At 41.2% G+C, this 20,392-nt stretch overlaps 1 protein-coding gene across 6 annotated transcripts in view; it reads right to left on the reverse strand.

Annotated features, from left to right (window-relative positions):
- The window catches only part of RAPGEF6 (Rap guanine nucleotide exchange factor 6), a 132,935-nt gene that overhangs the window by 46,487 nt on the left and 66,056 nt on the right, over positions 1-20,392 (reverse strand). For all 6 annotated transcript variants that reach the window (XM_013303514.3, XM_027794386.2, XM_027794387.2 and 3 more), the window contains exon 7: positions 6,292-6,423. In XM_013303514.3, the coding sequence (XP_013158968.1) occupies positions 6,292-6,423 (132 nt within the window). The remainder of the gene's footprint in view (positions 1-6,291; positions 6,424-20,392) is intronic.

Below are 20,392 nucleotides of genomic sequence, written 5' to 3' on the forward strand. Positions count from 1 at the left end.
AACAAAAGCCAGAATCGCATAGGAATTATGTGAAATAATGCCTTATGTAAAGTTTAAATGATGTTATTGCATGAAAATAACTTTCCAAACAGATGAAAGGCAAAAAAAAAAAATAGTTTCAAATTTTCATTTTCCGCAGAGTAGTTGCTCACTTTTTTTAACTTTAAGCCAGCTTGTAAATCATTTTTCTGTTTAAATTCAAAAATTTGAACAAGATATGTCATTGAGAAGTAGAAGGCAATTATACAGACTTGCAGAAAACTGAGTTTGTTTTGTTGTTTTTTTTAAGCGAACCCATTTACAATATTCACTTTCACTTTAAAATAAATCCTTGAGATTTTACAAAAACGCTGAACAAACACCTCAAATACTCTGCATGCTCACAATACCTCCTGTCCAACCCAACTCTGAACACTTCCAGTGACGGACAGCACTTCTGTGGGCAGCCTGTTCCAGTGCCTTGCTACCCAAAAAGGAAGAATTTTGTAAAAAAATTCTTCATTTTATCTAAGCTAAATGTACCCTTTTTCAATTTGAAATGGTTGCCCCTTGTCCAGTCACTACAGGCCCTGGTAAAAAGTCCTTCTTATAAGGCCCCTTTAAGTACTGGCAGGCTGCAATAAGGTCTTCCCGGAGCCTTATTCCCTTTTCTCCAGTCGCTGGGGGCTCACCTTACTCCCATCACTTCTTAAGTGAGACCAGAGTCCCTCGGCAGCTGCATCAGCCACCCCCTTGGGACCCCAGGACGCATTCATTGGGTCCCACACACTTATCTACATTTGGGTTCCTCAGGAGGTCTCAAACCTCATCTTCTCCTACCACGGGAAGGACTTTGTTCCACTAGTCCCTGTCCTGGGGTTGGGAAGAGCAACTACCAGTGAAAACCAAGACAGCAACAAAAATCATTGCATGTCTCAGCTTTCTCCATGTCACTAGTCTTTATTTACAGCGGGGAGGGGAATACATTTTCTTTAATCTTCTTTTTCTGATGAATGTGCCCATAGAAGCCCTAAACCCAGCTCCAGCTGAGCCCTACCTCTCCTGATCCAGGCAGTGCCCCATATTCCTCCCAGGAGACACATCCCTGGCTCCACTGTATGCATTTCCCTCGCGCGTTTTAGTTTGATGAGGAGGTCCTTGCTCAGCCATACTGGTCTCCTGCCTTCCTTGCCTCATAAAAAACTAACGCTCATTTTAAGTGATTTAATCACAGCAGACTGCACCGCCTCCCTCCATCTTCCTACACGCTCCATGCTGATGGGCTAACACAAGCCCCAGCACCCCCCCAGATGAGCAGGATTCCCTTCTTTCACTGGGCAGAAAAATACTGGGGTTTAGATATAACCTTGGACCTGTCAGCTTGTCCTCGTTTCAATAATTAGCCGGCAAACCTAATACATAAGGTTTAAATGATTTCACATAAATATTTCTTTCAGAGGAGAGTAACAATATATATAGGGTTAAACCTGTTTTACATTACATCACTTTACTGGCTTATGTAGCTCACATTAACAGTTTTGGAATTAAGCCCAAGTGCAAATTGTGCTTGGAGAGTCTCAGCAACACATGATCCGTACAGCATTTTCTTCAAGGACTTTTCAAGCATTTCTTCATCTAAATAGCCACAATTTAGATCAACTTCTCCAGGCACAGTAAGACAGACTACAGTACTAATTCCCACTTTGATAGCTTCAAGCTGAGCTAACAGAACTGAGGCTACAGGTTCTACAGAAAACAGATTCTTTAAAGTTTTCACTGTATATCCTATAGAGAGACATAACTAAATGTTCTTTTTTCTTGATAAGTCAGTTATAATTTGATCAAGCTATGAAGTAAGAGATGGTCCTCAAACTGTTTCAAAGATTACGTGCAGAAGGCTGACAAAACGCTGGCAGGTCAGGCAGTGCTGGAAGGAACAGGAAGGATTTTGCTCATAAAGCTGTCTGCAGAAGTAGCTGCTCTTCCCAAGCACGATGCCCCAGCTGTTTCCATTATCAAATATCAAAATCATTCTTAACAGAAACATTTATGAACTACTAATTTACAAAATGAAACCAGAAGCTGCAATCCTCAAATCCTACACAAATATGGATTTCCAGCATTGGGTCTATAGAGCAAGAATATCTGTTGAGAAGGTAGCAGGAACAGACTCAAATGGCATGTCACACAGATCATCCGGGAAGTTAGCACCCGATTACTGCCAAAATGTTTGTTTGCTATTTTAAAATCGTACTATTATTACTCTACATATAGCACTGCAAATTTTGCCAAGTAACATGTTTTAGCTATGTGTGCCAAATGTTGATCATGGAGATCTCCTGTGCACTGACCTAGGCTTTGGAAGCCGAAGACGTAAGAACTAGCCCTTGCAAGGTTTTGGTGATAATAATACAGATTCCACTAGAATGTGTGCCAGAAACATATGCCGACAGAAATAAAAGACAACTATTAAATATGCCTCACGGAAAAGGTTTCCTGCACCATAACTCCATATGATAACGGGGGTGCTGGTGGACAAGAAGCTCAGCATGACCGGGCACCGTGCGCCCGCAGCCCAGCGAGGCACCCACCCCGGGCTGCATCCCCAGCAGCGTGGCCAGCGGGCGAGGGGGGGATTCGCCCCCTCTGCTCCGCTCTGCTGAGACGCCCCTGCAGCGCTGCGTCCAGCTCGGGGGCTCCAGCATAGGCAGGACACGGACCTGCTGAAGCAAGGCTTTTTCCCCCTCACACATGTCAATTCTGTCAGGGGAAAAATGTGCAAGCCTTCTTTCAGAAATGATAGGGAAAAAAAAAAAGCAAAAAAACCCAGAAAGGCCCATTCCCTGATGTGTATTTTATAGATAATCTATTTTAATATCAAAACCTTAACCACAACTGGAATTATTGCTGGGCAATAACGTTGCTGTCCACAAATAGTTTATAATGACAAAGTGATAAATGAAAGATGGGGGGCCGTGAAAAATAGAGAAAAACTTCAAGCACATCACTGGCAGAACTAAACAGATAAGAAAAAATAGGCGCAAATTGTTTGGCCACTAAGAGAACAGCATTGCAAGCTGTTGATACAGGCAACTAATTTATTATAGAAGTGAGATCCTACCCACCTACATCTAGAGATATGATCTGGATTACTTATGTTATCCTGGCTGGCCGCCTTAAAGCCTGTCCTGTGAAAGATGTTTTCACTCTGTAATACCTGCCGAATTATCCGTCCCTGAGGACACCTACCACAGGTCAAAGCAGCTCTATAATCCCTCATTTCAACCTCCGCATACATAACCATGCAGCTTCCCCTACTTGTGTCTAAACATCGTAGATCTGAACAACAACTTGTTTTAAAAATTGTAGAGAATAACTTTTTTTTCCTATGTTTAAAAAAAAAAAAAAAAAAAAAAAAAAAAAAACACAAAAGAAAGGGTCTACAGCCTGACAGAAAAATAACTGCTCTGCAGTATTCCAAGCAAGCTGGACTTTGCAATACATACATTTAGAAATTTTACCACAAAAATACTAAAAGCTCCAACAGGGAGCAGTAACAGTATGTGAGAAGGGAGAAAAATATCTTCATAAATGTATTTTCGCAAGTTTCTGCGACTAACTGAGGATTTAATACAATGTGTTCGACAGCAGTGCTTACAGGCAGGACTCCTTTGCTGCTGATCTCACTTGAAGCTTTATGTTCATCGTTTCCTGTTTAACATCCTAGACTGAGGCAGCTGGAACAAGTGAAACCTCATTTCAACACTATCGATTAATATAGTGTACACAGATGAACACAAACCCTTTCCAAATCCTAATAAATATTTGTTTTGTTCTTTGGTCCTACCATTCTAACCATATTTTCCTATTCTGGAATTATGTTTGCACTACTTGCTGTAAAAATTAATGTTAAGATACCATTAATTCAAAAGGTTATTTCAAGGCTACATTAATCAAAGTTATTCAAAAATGCTTTCCTCTGCTGACATTAATGATACTCCTAGAGAGTTTGGCATGCTATAGATACAAAGCTGACTGCAAATCCAAAAGCAAAGCATCATTTTTCAAATACTTCATGAAAAGCTGTATATTAATGTACCAAAAATGCTTTCAGCTACTGAGCCAATACCTTATACTCAAAATGTAGGTTTATTGTGTATCAGAGTCTCTCTGCCTTCAAAATATCATGATGAATACTGGGGGTAACACTTCTCTTTTTCTTTCAGATCACAAAATCTGTCTATATTGGTGTCTCACTGCAATATAATGCTATGTTAAACACTGTGCCACGACGTTATTACTATCCATGCACTTCTAACTGCATGACAAACTGGAAGACTTCTCCAAAACCATGATAGCTATCACAGTAAAGCCCATAAAATACCCAGCATCTTTTAGCAGGTTACTGTTTGCACATTATGCCTGCAAGAACAAGATACAAAAAATCCACTAAAAAATAAGAAAGGGGGATGGAATGTAAACCCACAACAGACAGTGGGTTGTTGGGGTTTGTTCCCCTCTCATGCCATGCCTGTTACACATCTTACCTTAACCCACAGTTCATCAAACGCTTGATTGCCCAACGTTATCTGTCAGGATTAATGACCCTGTAGCTATGATTGTACATTGCTGTAGTGTTATCTTTGAAGATCTCACATGAGTCTAACAGTGGTGACCTGCCTCAGACATCACCCCAGCTGGCCAAATGTTCTTAGCAAAATTTACAGATGTGCATGTTCCCTTCAGGATGCAAAAAACACATGGGCTAATGTCACTGAAAGGGAGATTCCTACCCGAGAGATTCTCACACTCTTAAAAATCAATAGCAAACCTGCAGTCATTTTCACATTAATAAATTAAAAATTCTGTAGGGTACAAAAAAAAAAAAAAAAAACAAAAAACAAAAACAAAAACCCACACCACACAGTTCACCACTGTTTATTTGCCACAGTGCATATAAACATGCTGCTCCATTATTTATATAATTTTTATTTAGCAATTACACTCTTTGGCATTTTCTGAAGAGTAGACATAAGCAAATGCAGTTAAACACACATAACAGACTATTCACTCATTACTAGAACATTTTTCGTTATCAATAATATATTTTAAGTGCTTTTCACTTAGAGCAACCTTTCCAGACTACTCAGGTAGACAAGCAGGCTGACGATGGTCAGGAAAACTGTCTGTCAGCATCCTCATACCTTGGAATGCTAAGATACAATACACAGACAAGTTCTGGTGACTCTGACTAAACCAATTCTGTTGACTCAGAAAATAAATCAAAAAAAAAAAAGAAAAATCAGATACAAAACGTCTTCCAGCACTGCCTGTCAGAAATCAGAGAATTCACAGAACATTTCTTTCTAAAAGACTCTCTCAGGCATGCAAGCTACTCCTGACCTAGCTGGCAGCAAGCAGATCTAAAGTAGTAAGGTAACATATTAAATAGGACAAAAATGCAGAGACACACTTAAAAGTTCTAAAAGGATTTTTGCTTTTAATGCTTTAAAGTTACCTAGCAATACTTTGCTGTGAATAGATATATACCACTAACTTGTTTCCAGTATAGAAATTGTACCCAGTCAGTAGCAGAGGAAAGGGAACATGTCTAAAATCAAGTTACAATACGTAGTGCTCAACAGTTGCTAGTGGTCAGATTTCAACTCGAAAGTGGAAAAGCTGTGAAATTACCAATGAACACAAACCCAAGATGAGCATCCTCATCAACCAGAACAACAACAACAAAAAAAAGGCACAAAAAAACCCCAACAAAACCCCCATGGACTAGCACTGCAATGTGACATGAGACAGGTAACTTATGAAGTATATTATCTGTAAACACATGAAAGCTATCTCTGGATTTCAGACAACTTCTATTCTCAGCAAGCAACACTAGAATTTCCACAGTCAATTAGTGCAGAGAGTGTGTTTATTACCATGCTTTTGTTTGCAGAACAGAACATCTGTTATTAACAATAAATACAAATAATCAAGGAAGGTATTTGAAACACAAGAATGATTTCATGAAATCTGTTCCACTTTAGAAAGAAGGAAAATGATCCCATAAATCATCAAATGTGGTTTTTAAAAGCCACAGCACACTTGTTGGTACATAAAGATGTAAAAAGCAACAAGAGCAGCTTTACAAGAAGTTTGTTCCACTTCTGGGTGGCTGTGGAGGCAGCAAGTCACACGAGCAACACAGGGATATGCAGAAGCATCAAAAGGGCAAGTCCTGGATAAGGGGCAACTGTTTGTGGCATGTTTAACATCAAGGAAGGAAAAAATAAGAAACAAATGCAATTTTACCTGATAAATATCAGACAGGCTGCTACTCCCAGAATCACTTGCGATGCTACATCCCGACTGGCTTGAAGGGACATGAGTCACCTGAGGATGAGGATTGTCGGTAAGATGCATCTTGGTAAGGTCAGCTGGAAGCTGTGAACAAAATGGATTTAGGGAAGGTAAGAAAAAGAAAAGAAAACAGGCTGTGTAAGTCTGACCTGAAGACATATTCATAAAGTTATTCATACTCAAGAAGTTATTCATAAAACTTGTTACACGTTTGAATATCCATCTGTAAGTTGACACACATTTCGAGAAAAAGCTAATTTAGACTAAGCTTGCCCAATCACGCTTCAGATTCTGTATGACTGATAAAAAATGATACACCTCTCTATAAAGCAAAGGTCCAGCCTCTTTACAGCTAATGGATACACACCAACAAGATTAAGAGCAAATAAGATGACAAATAGATGATGCCAGCCAAATAGCCTACAGTCTTAAACATTAGCTTCTGTTGCAATCCAATATGATGCAGGATTCCTGCTCCTAAATTCAATTAATGCCTTAGTTCAAGAATAACCTTTAGAAAACATCAATATAGAACAAAAAGTAACATAAGGTTTGGTCCATAAAGTACTTTGAATCTTAAGAAAATGAGTACATTGGAAGAATACTATGCATTTTTGGTACATGTATGTACAATAGCACTTTTATTTTATAAATTGATCTGTAAATGAACACATGTATATAGCCTACAAACATGTTCTTTTTACTAAAAAATTAAAAATTAGTAGTAGGCTTTTGAAGAATCGGAACCACATAGAATACTATCAAATACCCAGTCCTTTAATTTAGCTGCTCGTTTATTTTCTGCCACATATATTCCTAGTATTTTTTAAATTTACAGTCAACTATACGAAAAGAACGTTGTATTAGAGAATCATAGATTCTATGGTAAAAATTTATATACTTCTACCATTTACAAATTATGACAGTTGTATACTATTTCTTTTTAAAAAAATTCTGACGCAGAAAGAAAAGTCCAAAACTGCTGACAGCGTTATTGTGATCAAAATGGAAAAGTCTCTTCTGTAAAACAAAGTTCCACAGAGTCATATCAGCCACTAGATATTCAGTCCTATGAATTAAAAGATAGTATTGTACAAATGCTGTTGACCCAGTATCAACTTCATAAATACTGACTAAACTTTGGAATCATGTCTTCACGTCCATTTTTTTAAGAGCACACAAGAGAAGCACTTTACCAAGCACCAGGCCACAATTTTCTGAAAGCCTAAGTGGCACCGTAGGTCCCTCCAAACATTTCCCACTCCCCCACAAAAGAAAAAAAAAATTGAGGGCACCTCTGACAAACATAAGAATTTTGATTATCAAAATTATTATGAGGAACATGGGGGATGTTGTGCCATCTGTAATTCCCAATGATATTCCTGGCAATTGCTACTCAAACCTGACTACCCTAAGGGGCTCTAGAAACCAGCACAGATCATTACTTGCAAAGTAACTATTTTTCGCTATTGTAATAATTATATTATTCTAGCTTTGTATGCATTTCACTGACAAAAAAATTGTAAAGCAGACAACCTGTAAGTTAGTATCTGTGTTCACATGTACTCAAAGAAGGAGAAAGTTTGAGAAGTAGAAGATTGCTAAGCTCTCACACAAACTCCCATAAAAAAAAATCCACACAGCTAGTATAAAATAGTGAACCTGACCCAAACACAAAGGAAATACAACACTTTGAAGCCTATGTTTAGCCACCAAAAAAAGTTGTATGGGCTAAAAAAAAAATATATAATCTATTTTCAGGATTTGAGAACAGCAAAAAGGTCAAACCACTCAGCTGACAAAATTCAATCCAGCAGCCAAAAGGTACACTCGCCCTCTGTCAGCCCAGGCGGTAAGAGCTGACGTAGACAGAGACGTGACCTCTTCAACAGCAACAACGTCTAAAAGCGAAGTAGGAAAGCTAAGGTTTAACTTAAGGTTAACTTAAGGTTTAAGTAACTAAGTGATTACTTTTCCAATCCAAATGAGTATGTCTGCAGTACACTTTCTAATGCCACATGCAGAAAAGCACGATCCGTGTACCACTGGTAATGGACACAAGGCAGAAAGCATTGCACTGTCTTCTCTAACACCTGCGGAGATCTGGACATTAGCTAAGCCACCGATATTTCAACGATGACAACCACGGTGCTGATGAAGGTTGTTCCTCTGGCTTTCCCCATCTCCTGCCTTCGTTACAGCATGCAGCAGCAGCCAGGGCAGCGGGAGCAGGCTGTGCCGCAGGGTGACACTGCTCCTCTGCTCCCTGGCGTTTCACACGTCAGCCAGCTCCTCTGCAAGCACACCGCAATGCTATCGTCCACGCGAAAAGAAAGGCACGTACGAGCAAGGTCAGCGCATCATTTGTCAGGGAGGACGACATCCAGCAGCAACCCCGTACTTGCTAGCAAATTACTAGGCAGGGCTGCTGGCAGTCACTGATACACTGAAGGTCAGTGTAACTGAAAAATCCACGAGTTTTAGTAAATTATGAAACAAATCAACCCATAAAGATTTATTACCCCTAGCTTAACAAGACCACAGTTTTGCTGCAGACTCCTCAGCCTGTCCCCATCTTTATAACCTCCTTATTGCAACAACCAGCTCCAAGTTCAGCTTCAATCTGATTTCTTTCCATCCGTGAGCAAGTCCCATGCTAACTGTGATAATACAGACACAAGGAAATCTAATTTAAGCTCCCAGCTATCCAGACTCATAATGATTTGCAAACTTTCAAAACAACTCCAAGAAAAGAATGAGCAAGACCACAAGCAGAATCAATTCTGCGGGATTTCCAAGGAGAACAAGGGCAGGAGACTGCTCCCTCTACCAAAACGGGTGCTATTGAAGCCCATTCACCAAACCACAAACACACAGAAACACACTGCCATACACAATTTGTCTTCTGTAATTTAGTTTAGATTTTAAGATTCTTGTGACAAACGCTGTTTTGTATACCTAGGTTGAGAAGTACTGCTGTAACGAGACGTGGCTCTCATAATAAAAAAGTTGTGTATGTACTGTGTATGCCATTTGCACAAATAGACATTGAACACCAACTCGAAATACTCCTTTGGGAAGGCTGGTGGTGTTTCTAATAAGCTCATTAATCACTTACAACTGATCTTCATTCCCCCTGCCAGCACTCCCCTTCATTTCCATCACCTATAAAGCACATGGGCATGTACGATGCTCCGGCTGGACTGCGCAATATATTCTTGTAAAAGACATTTAATGCAGGTTAGATGCAAGGAAACACTGCAGCATTTCTTTAAATTTGAGAGAGAGATAAGGTTTATTTGAGACAAGTGACCTTTAAAGTGCTGCTTGCCACTTGACTCAATCTCCCAAAATAAATCACAGCTTCTGTCTTTTGTATGTCATTTTTATTACCCAAACTGATTGTTCTTTCTTTCAGAGCTCACTAAACAGCAATACATGGGTAGGATGTTCCTGTAACAACCAGACAGCGGACACAGGAAGGACTCACTGGATGTGCTAGCGAAGTTGCTGAAAGCGATGTAAGATTGTCTTAACTTAGTGAGTAACGTTCACTTGTTATTCGACTACAATTTCTTTTGTTGAAAAACTTAGAAACTGTTGTTTCCCAGCACGTCATTTTTCAAGATATGATTGTGATTGTAACAAGTTCAAAATAGCAATGTTCACGTTTGTCTGCCTTAGAGGTTTCAGAGACAGACAGACATACCTGTGTTACCTTCTCGCTAGCTGCGTGCTCCAGCAACCACAGACAGGGAAACCCCAAACATCCACGAAATTCTGATAAACACTCAAGACAGAAATAGACTACTTACTCGCCACTTTAAACCGTAACAATTTCATTTTTTCACATGAAGGGATAAACTGGAATTTGAGTATGAGCGGGTCCAACATGTGGCACAGCCAGTCCCTACATCGGTGCCAGCACATCCCTGTGACTGCCCTTTCCCAACAAAGGGGTATTTAGCACCAAACCCCCGCTGAAATGCCATACCACAGTTCAGAGCTGTACGTGAAAGGAAGTTAAGAAAACAGAAGTTATGGTCTGCACGGCCGCCTCCAGCTCTGCCCTCCCACCGAGTCAGGAAAATACAGTTTGTGATTACACCAAAAAAAATCCAAATCAACATGGAAGTTTTTAAAGAGAGACTGCAAATTGCAGTAGGAAAGGAGGGAAGAAGAAAACCATTAAATCCTTAGGAAGTTCGTCCTAATGGTAGCATTAGTCTTCCTTGCCACACAAACCAGAAGCAACAGCAGCCTGGACTGCTTTTTGTTAAACATGTGAGATTTCTGAAGGTGGAACACAGGGTCCACCCTGTCCTGCTCATCAGAACGCAGCCGAGGCTGGTTCACAAAGAAGCAACACTGGGGAGAGGAGAGGCAAGGGCAGGGGATGCAAGAGTGTAAAAGTTCTGAGTAACAGTTAATAGAAATGACGTAACACAAAACACTCAACTATGCACAGCAACCTTCAAAACACCCAGGAGGTGAAGGCTCCACGAGCTCCATCAGGAGCTTGGCTTTTGCTACTGACTTCATGGATGCAGCCACCCAGCACCAAAGCAAGTGGCAGCAGCACTCCTGCTGCTAGCCCAGAGAAACCCCAAAAATCTCCTCAAACTCCAAACCTGTCCTTCTCCTATAACACAATACAATGCAGAAACTGTCACATCGGGAAAAAAAAGAAACACGAAGAGCATTATACACAAGTGCTATTTGTCCTATCTGAAAGAAAGAACACTCAAGTCTTGCACATGTTGTAGAAGACAAATTGCATCAAGAGACTGATTTATAGGTTTGAGTGGAGAGGCAGAGCTGAAGCAGCAGTTCTGGGAGCAGCCTTGCTGCTCTGAATGACTGGAAGAAGCAGAGGGCCATAAAAACGCAGCAATGGGACACTAAGAGCAATGAAGCGTGGAAGAAAAGAATCCCTGCTTGTATTTGTCCTTGGGCATCCTTGGAAAAAAGGATGGTCCTTGGGAAGAGTGTGGAGAAACCAGTGGATTCAGGGGTAACAAATGAAACCCAGGGAGGTTGCGGTGGGGGGAGACAAAGAATCAAAATGAAGAGGGAGGAACCAGAAGAGGACAGACCCTACAGCATCCACCACTGCCCAAAGGTGTCCCGGGGACCTGCTCAGCAGTGCCCTGCACAACACCAGGGCACATGGATGGGGCCACAGGGCCCCTGGTCTGAACCAGCACAGATGTTCTTTGGTCAGCTAAAATTAGCTGAAGATGAAAGAACCACCAAAAAAATGGTGAGAACTAAGTAATACAGGAAAAAAAAGAAAAAAAGCTATGAACTTCAGTCACGAGCAATTTAACAGCCAGTAAATCTGTCAAGGAAAAAGCTATACCCCCAGTATTCAAAATCTATCAATTTACTAATTAACCATTCAAAATATGCAACACATTTCAATAAATTTTCTTTATTGTAAACCATCTAAATGAGCACAGATTTAAGGAGCAGCACACAGTAAGCTGACAGCAGTAACTCCAGACAACATCTGACAGCAGCAGGTTTGGTGGGCTGAGCTGCTCCCTGGAGCCCAGCTCCCTCTTTCGTTTTCCAACAAGGCATACTTGCAAGGAGTACTTGATTTGGTTATGATCTTTTTTTAACCGGGCAATCAGGACACCTTGGTTTAATAAAGAATTACCAACTTCCCAAAACTAGTTTGGTCACAAGGGCAGAGCAATGACATGATGATTTCTCCCAAAGACTGCCGAGGTTTCTGACAGTTCCCTAGCAAGAACCATATGAAGTTTTCCAAATACCAGTGCAAAGTCCTGCACCTGGAAAGGAATAACCAGAGAGCCCAGTACAGGCTGGGACGTGTGTGATGGAGGAGCAGCCTTACTGGAGGGAACTGGGGGTCCCAGTGAACAATAAACCAAAATACGAGTCAGCATGCTGCCGCAGCAATAGAGACAAATCAGATCTTGGCCTGCATCTCCAGGGGCTTTACTAGCAGACACGGAGACATTATCGTGCCACACAAAGCTTGTCAGGACATACCCGGAGTCCTGTGTCCAGTTCTGGTCCCTACAAGTCAAAAAGGAGATGGACAGACTAAAGAAGGTCCAAAGGAAGGCCACGAAGATGATCAAAAGGCTGGAGAACCTGGCCCATGAGGAAAGACTGAAAGGAGTTAGGTCTCTCCTCCCTGGAGGAGAGAAGGCTCAGGGGGAGCTCACCACAGTACTGAAGTATTTAAACAGCAGCTGCAGAGGATAGAGGCTCCTTCTTCACAAGGGCAACATGCAAAAGACATGGGGCAATGGGTACAAGTTTCACCAGGAGAGGTTTGGGGTTTTTTGTTTGGTTTAGGTTTGGTTGGGGTTTTTTCTCCTGTGAGAACAACCACTGGGACACCCCTGACCGGGACACCGCAGAGTCCCCATCACTGGAACTTTTCAAGATGTGACTGGACAGGGTGCGAGATAATCTCCACTAGGCTCCCTTTCCAAAAAGGACCATCTCGGTGCCAGCACTCACAACTGACACTGCTGCACAGGTACCAGAACCCCCCTGGCTAGTTGGCATTTTCTGCATCTGATGAGTATCGGAAGTGAATCAACCAGGCAACGTTCAGTTCATTTCCTCTTGGATAATAATATGGCAACATTCTTCAGTTTTATTATTTCAGTATGCTTTCACCACCAAAACTGCCCCAGATTTACCACGGGGCAGCACTGTAGCCTCCCGCACGGTCTCCTCTGTAGCCACAAAACACTCTGCAATGATTACGACTACACACCATTCATTTTCAAGCTACCCAGTGCTGCAGACTGACCTGCATCTCATGATCTCATCTGAAAACACTTGCTCTCCACGACACCCAGTCTGAGGTGCCTGACAACCAGAGATGCCATGCTAGTGGAACTGAACGAGTTTTCCCAACTAACACTAATTTTCTAGATTAATACTTCATATAGCTTTGTGACAGTATTTCTATCTATACCTATGGCAACACATGCTATGTAAGAATCAATTTGCCAACTTTCTCTAAGTCTTGTGTCTGTAATTTTGAAATTAATTGGAGCATAAATTCCAATACACTGTATCTTTCACAAGCTAACAGACCATTTCTACAGGCCCCAGCCGAGTGCGTCTGCAGTGACATTTACTTCCTACAAAAACACCATTTACTCTCAGCAGTGAAGTCACACAGAATACTTGGGAATTAAATTAAAAGCTAATTTTGGTATAACAGATTTTTAAGATCGCACATGCCCTGTACCGCAGAGCAAATTACGTGATCTTCAATGAGATGACCACCAACCAACTCCTTTAGGAAGCACACTAAAACGTATTGTTAGTCTGAAGACAACTTTGCTTTCTGTGTTCCCCAGGAAGGATTTGCTAAAAATTAAGGCTATAGAAAAGTCACTGCAAGAGAGAAAGGCAATCACAGAAGTCATAAGTGAAGTTATGTCATAGGAGGCCTAAACTGAGATTTTGTCTTTCTATTCACTATTCTTTCCAGAGGAATGAATCAGAAGAACCTCTTTTGGCACAAAGACCATGCTCTTCATGCTGTATTGCCTATATGACTTGCTTTTAGATTTGCTGGTCTCTCTCCCCCATGGAAAAGCTGCATTTGTGCCTTTGTGCCACAAGTTTTGAAAATAAATATCGGTGTTTCCTGGTCCAGTTTGGCTAACTGAAAAACAAATGCTGAAAAAGCACAGACAATATGAATTTGCAAAGTAGTCTAGACAGATGGACCAAGATCTATGAATTATCTTTTTCTACGTGTAGAAGCTTCACCATATTGTTTCAACCAGTGATAAACAGCATGTTTATTAAACATACTCAGAAACATCCTGCAATGAGGGCAGTGGTCAAAGGACTCATCATCAGAAACCAAATCACTAAAGTACTAAAGGAAGCACAGTCTGCATCATTCTCCTGGTGTACAATGTCCATTATAAATTCAAATTAATGGAAAAAAAATGGGCAATAAGGAAGCAAAAGTTTTGTTCAGTTCTTTTTTTTGATACTCCTTGCTTTTCCCCAGCTAGGTCCCCGTATGGATGTTTACAACCGATCGATCTAGTCTGGACACAGCAGAAGCATCAACCTCCAAGGGAACAGCCTGTCCTTTTATAGGCTGTGTAAGCAACTTTTCTGTCCTTGGTTTTACAGATTGTCAGTAACCTCCTTCTTTATTTGCTTTTCTGAAGTTCCTTGAAATGTTGCCAGCAAGAGTAACGTTCAAAAACAACCCAGGGGTGTACTCCCCTGAAAGACCCGAGGAGAAGCGTGGCACACCCCCACAGTGGTGGTGCACACCTACATCTGCTGTGTACAACACATGCACTGCTACACCGACCCAACCAGCTCACCACTAAACCCAGCTCTCAAACTCCAAGCCCAACAATCCCAATTTTAAGGCACATATATTTATTATTTTGTTTATTGTTTGAGGTTTTCCGTTAAGAAGTTTTCACTGTTTTAAGCTGGAACCCATTAACACAACCTTGCAGCATTAACTGCTATTGCACTCGCTAAGCTCTGAGCTTTGGAAACGCTCCTGCTCAGCCTCCTTTGCACCCAAGCAGTTTAAGGGCAGCGATTTTCCTTTCTCAGATACAGAAAGTCTAGACTGTTACAGTCAGTAAAAAAAATAAAAAAAAAACACAACTTGTTTGCCTTCAGTTTTAAAAATCAAATTCAACAAAACAGCCAAACTAAAAAGACCACTTGATCAAAGAGCTGAACAAGAGACACCACAGCCCTAGGAATCCTGCGCCAGCACCCACCTCTCCCTCTCACCGACTACATCCTTCCATTCCCTTCACATGCCACTTGCTCTTTGATGCCCTTGATTCAACACCTGTCATACAGTTAATATTAGAATGAATTAGTTCTGCCCAAATGTCTTCCTTTCAGTTCCCATTTGTGCTTCCAGTCTCAGGATCTTCTTGGTTTCTGGCAGCCCTGCTGGGAGGTTTCCTCGTGACTTTGCAACCCTGCAAGCATCTCCGATACCCCCATGATCTCCCGTAAACCAGACCCCTGCCACAGCAGAGGAAAACTCTGTCTGAGGAGCTGGAGGGTGCGACAGGTTTCCTACATGGCTCATTCACGAACACCTTAACTTGGGGGGCTGGCGAGCACCTAACGCACAACACCATCAGCAGCCCCGGCCCTCTGGAGCATGCCCTACACCGCCAACCTGCGCAGGACAGCGCCGGCTCCGCTTCCAGGCACCCTGCCCTCCTCCGGCACTACAGCTGTCGCAACCCATACCCCATGAGTTTAAATACTTCTTGGTCAAATACGTGTTAGAAAGGCTGTATGCAGGAAAAAAGCTCCCAAGAACTGGCGATTCTGTGATCTGTATCAACTGTCAAGAAGCAGCTGACGAACCCTGCGCAGCTCAGCAGCACATTTTGGATTTCTGCTCAGCACCGCACTTCAGCAGCTCGCTGCCAGACCCCTTGCTAGCTTTACAGGCAGGGCTGTTGCACTTAGCCTCCAGCTTGAGCAAACTCTGCGTTCCAGCATCTTATTTGCCAGCTGTCTTGATGGTCTCACTATGGGCCTGCAATTCCAGCTTCCGTTTGTTCATTTTCACAAGACAGAATTAACAAAGGGGTGTTTTTTTTCTTTCTACAACCTACTGAAACAAGAGCAGCGACACTTACTCCCACTGACATGCAGTCAGTCTCTCACCAAGCAAACCTTTCTGTATCCCTCTTTTTGCTCTCATTCGTCCCATTCATTCAATCTACCAAAAAAAGAAGAAAAACCAACCCTCTCAGATGTTTTTTCTTGGCATCAGTAAGTAAATTATTGTAATCACCTCATATACCCTGCTGGTAAAATCGTAAGAAACCACCAAAAACAACTGGAGCTCTCTGAAGTTATTTTGCAGAATTTTCACTAGCCTTTTTCCCACAGATTCATATACATTAACTCTGGTTTATGTTCACCTTTTACATACGAGCTACAATTTTCCTCCAGTTTAAAAATACTTAAAATACACTTAGAGTTGTGTTAATGGGAGAGGAGAAAGTTGTTCCTCTGAGATACAGAAAGAGGCCACTTACATATCCACAGAGAGGGTAAGATGAGCCCAGCTGAATTACCTATGCTGACATCAGTCCTCAACTAACTTAATGCAAACAAAAACAGTTCCTCCTTAAAGACCACAGATGTTGCACCAGTGGCACAGAAAAAGATTTCTTCAGATTTTAAAAGAGCAGTGATGATGTCTTTTGTTTGTTTGTTTTTAAGGCCAATTCATGGATCAAGTATTTTCCCCAACAGGTTCAGATGAAATCCTGCAACCTCCAATAAGATGATGCAAAGAAAAACGGTGCCTATCCAACTATACAAACTTCAGATCATTTTTTTTTTAAAACATATAAAGGAAGGCCTTGCTGACAATATGCATTTCAAAACTTGTTTCAATTCATTAGCTACAGTAGATACGTACTCCAGTTATTAGTATGACAGATGTGATACTCAAAGAAAGAAGGGCCAAGTTGATACTGTTCACAACAGCCTCAGTGTCCCCAAAACTATCTTCGTAGCCTTCCTAAGATAATCCCAGGCTTAAAAACAAAAAAAACCTCAAAACACCACACAACACAAAAACAACCAAATAAAAAAAACACAAACACACAAAACAACCAAACACCAAAAAAAACCCCAACAACAACAAATAACCATCTAAAAATTAAAAATCCCTAGGGGCTGTTCTAAGCCTCTGGCAGCCAAGAGCTCCTTGGTCTATATGGCTCCTACAGTGCGTAGAAAATATCCTCTGAAGTATTACGTTTCCTTAGTTACAATAAGGTGACATGAGGACAGACTTTCAAACTAAATTCTGGTGTTGCCTTAAACCACACATGTAATGCAATTTTAATTTGGTTTTCATATGTCTAAATTATAGATTACTGCTATGCCTTAACTCACGATAATGCTAAGCGTCTGACACGCAAATATGTCAGCTTTGGAGAAGTGGGGACTTCAGCTGTGAAAATTCACCTGTGAAAAAGATGTACCAGTATTGATGGGAGTTTCACAGTACTGGAAAAATCCAACATGTAAACATAAGTTACATTTTTCACAACCATCAGCTAATACAGGTCCAACTCTTCTCTGGTCCATTCACAGTGTAAGATTTTTAAGATTTCAAGAATTGTGTTTTGTTATTATGAAAACGTAACAGCAAAAGACTTATGTTCAGTGCCAGAGTTTAGATTCTACTGTTTGTTCTTGCCACTGAAAACTAATATATTACAAGACTAAAGAGAGCCTTGTCTAAATAATTACAGTAGAAAACAAACTGTGAGAGCAGCTATGAGTTCTGTAAGGAGCTGAAGTTTCACAAGTCATTAAAACTCCAGCAGCCACACAGGTGACAGCAGCCCGGCATTTGGGGAGCTCTCATCCCGAGACAATACTGCAGGGCACGTGAAATTCCAAATCTACATTGAGTTTCATCTCAGCTGAATAATTTATAAACTCTTACATACACTGATTGGCAAAATACAGTGGTGATGATGGTCCCTCTTCACACATCCTCAGGCTGCTACAACCTCACTTCACTGCAATGACATGCAAGTGACAGTCAGCTCCAGGGACGCACCTACCCAGGCTGTGAAGATGCATGGAACACAGCACGAGCATGCCAATTCTGCAAGCAACACTCGGCAACATATTACCTCTCAGCTAAGAGCTGTGTAATGAGGTCCTTGGATCCTGTATATGCCAAAAAACCAAAAGGAGCACCAATCTTCCATCTACATTTTCTTTCTGTATTCATGAAGACATGCATTCGTGGAAGTGAGAGGAGCAAAACAGGGTGGTCCCAGACTATGCTGTAGCTGTAGGCAGAATTCTAACAAAGCAAGTTTAAAACAAACAAAGTCTAAGAGGAAATAAATGAACAGATAGGTGTTTATTTGCATATTAAGAGCCAATTTCCGATAAAAACAATACTTCAGGAAAAGGCTTTTTCTGTTGAAAAGCAGTACAATGTGTACTTGCATTTAACTTTAACATATTACATACTGGATTATAAGAAAAACCAAGCTTTCTACAGTAAATGGCCACATGGCTCATATTAAACCATTTTTATCTTACTCAACTATCAAGCAAAAAGTGCTTTTAAAAATTCGTATATAAAGTATTCTGCAAGTTACTACAGAAAACAAGAGTTGAACTTTTAACCAAGTGTAAGGAAAATCATCGCTCATCAGGCCAAGCACTCACTCACCAGTGCTCAGGGATCAGAGCACCCAGGAACCGAGAGCCTGTGCTCCCACAAATCAATTAAGATGAAGAAACAAGGCAATCCTTCTGTGCAGGGGATGGAGGGGAAAAAGATCATAAAATATGGAATAGCAGAGACCGTAAATACTCTGAGCAGCTGGCTGAAACTCCAAAACCTCAAGAGAGGGCTAAAGCATGCCAACCAGAGTGCACAGAGGGAAGAGAACCATCAGGAGCTAGAAGAAAGGAGCTCGCAGGACTACCGCCTGCACACATACTCATACGCTCAGTGACAAGCACCCACAGGTCCTGCTCCCAGTGACGACAGGGTGCTCTGCAACACTGAAACTTGGGCTGGAAGCTACAGGCACAGACAGAAAGATGGAGGGAGAGGCAAGGCCAAGAGGAAGCAAAAGACGTTTCAAACGTGACTGAAAAAAAAAGTGAAGGATCAGTTACTCTATTTGCTCTGAAAACATTTAAAATTCATACTACCAGGGCTACTTTGCATTTAAGTATTGCATTAGCAAAGATAAGGATGACATCAAATCAAATCAAGGACACCCTATCCAAGCTCTGGTTTTCTTCTGAGGAGCTGAAAATAATCTTCAGTCGCATGAGGATTTCAACACAAGATCTTGGAGATCAAATCGATGCCCTTTGGAACTGGGAGACGATGTTACACTGACTTTAGCTACGCAAACTAAAACTTGCGTCACATCTCTGTCAGACAACAGCAGAAACAGGAATGGGACTGAAAAATGTTTCCAAGTCTTCTTCTGCTCTAACCCAGATACAAACTTTTACAGGGCAAATGTATCTTGTTCTACTTTGGGTTATTAGATTTTGTCTGAAGAGCAGAAAGAGAAGAACAACACAGAAACTTATGACAGTAGACGGTAATTTTTCTCTTAAGTTTAACACGCACCTGGGATCTTGAATGAAACTGTTTTCCTTCAGGAAAAAACATTTTAGAAGCTTAGATGTTAATTCAAAATCCCCTATTTTCTATAAAAAGCACATTATCTCAAAAAGCATCCCTTTTTAAATATCCTCTATAGATACATTATCCAATCACTCCATATTTTCCTCATCAGACCCTCCCGCTACACAAACGGGGTAACTCTGTACGCATTCTAGGATTGGAAAACTGTTAGGATGTGCATAAAATTTCTATTACAGGAGAACTGTATACATCTAAATCGTTAAGTTTAGAGCTCTCTTTCATAATGACTTTGTAACACATCTATGTTTAAGAGTCTAATACCAAAGTGCATTACAGACAATTTAACAGACGCCAAGAAAGTTACAATCAGAATTACAAAGATGATCAGAATCTTGCTGAGATACACTTGAATGATTTTTTTTTTTTTGCTTTAAAATTTTGCATTGGTATCAGAGGAATTTTGTTTAATGTAAGTTGAACGTCTCTTGTCCTCACACATACAAGCAGTCTGTGGAAACAGGTCTCCACAGGACCAAGGCAAAGCCCACAACCTTCCTTCATCTTCCTCCAAAGTCACAGTAGCTTGACAGCTGGGACTGCTTTGATTGCTGCTGGCCACACTCCTCATTGCTTATCATACAAACCTTGTCGGCTTAAGGATGCCTACGTCTATTATCTCATCTGCCACAGCCTACCATTCCAAGAGTGTACGGTCCATGGGGCAGAGACCATTTATGATGTGCAGTCCTGCCCCGGTACTGGTACCTCCAGTACCTCTGACAGCTGACAGAGGAACAATCGTCATCTCCCTGCAGAGGAGATGGTGATCTCTCTTGGACGCCTTCCCGAGCGTCAGCATAGTCTTGA

The sequence above is a fragment of the Falco peregrinus genome, chromosome 8 (assembly GCF_023634155.1).
Source record: "Falco peregrinus isolate bFalPer1 chromosome 8, bFalPer1.pri, whole genome shotgun sequence".
NCBI classification, from domain to species: domain Eukaryota; kingdom Metazoa; phylum Chordata; class Aves; order Falconiformes; family Falconidae; genus Falco; species Falco peregrinus.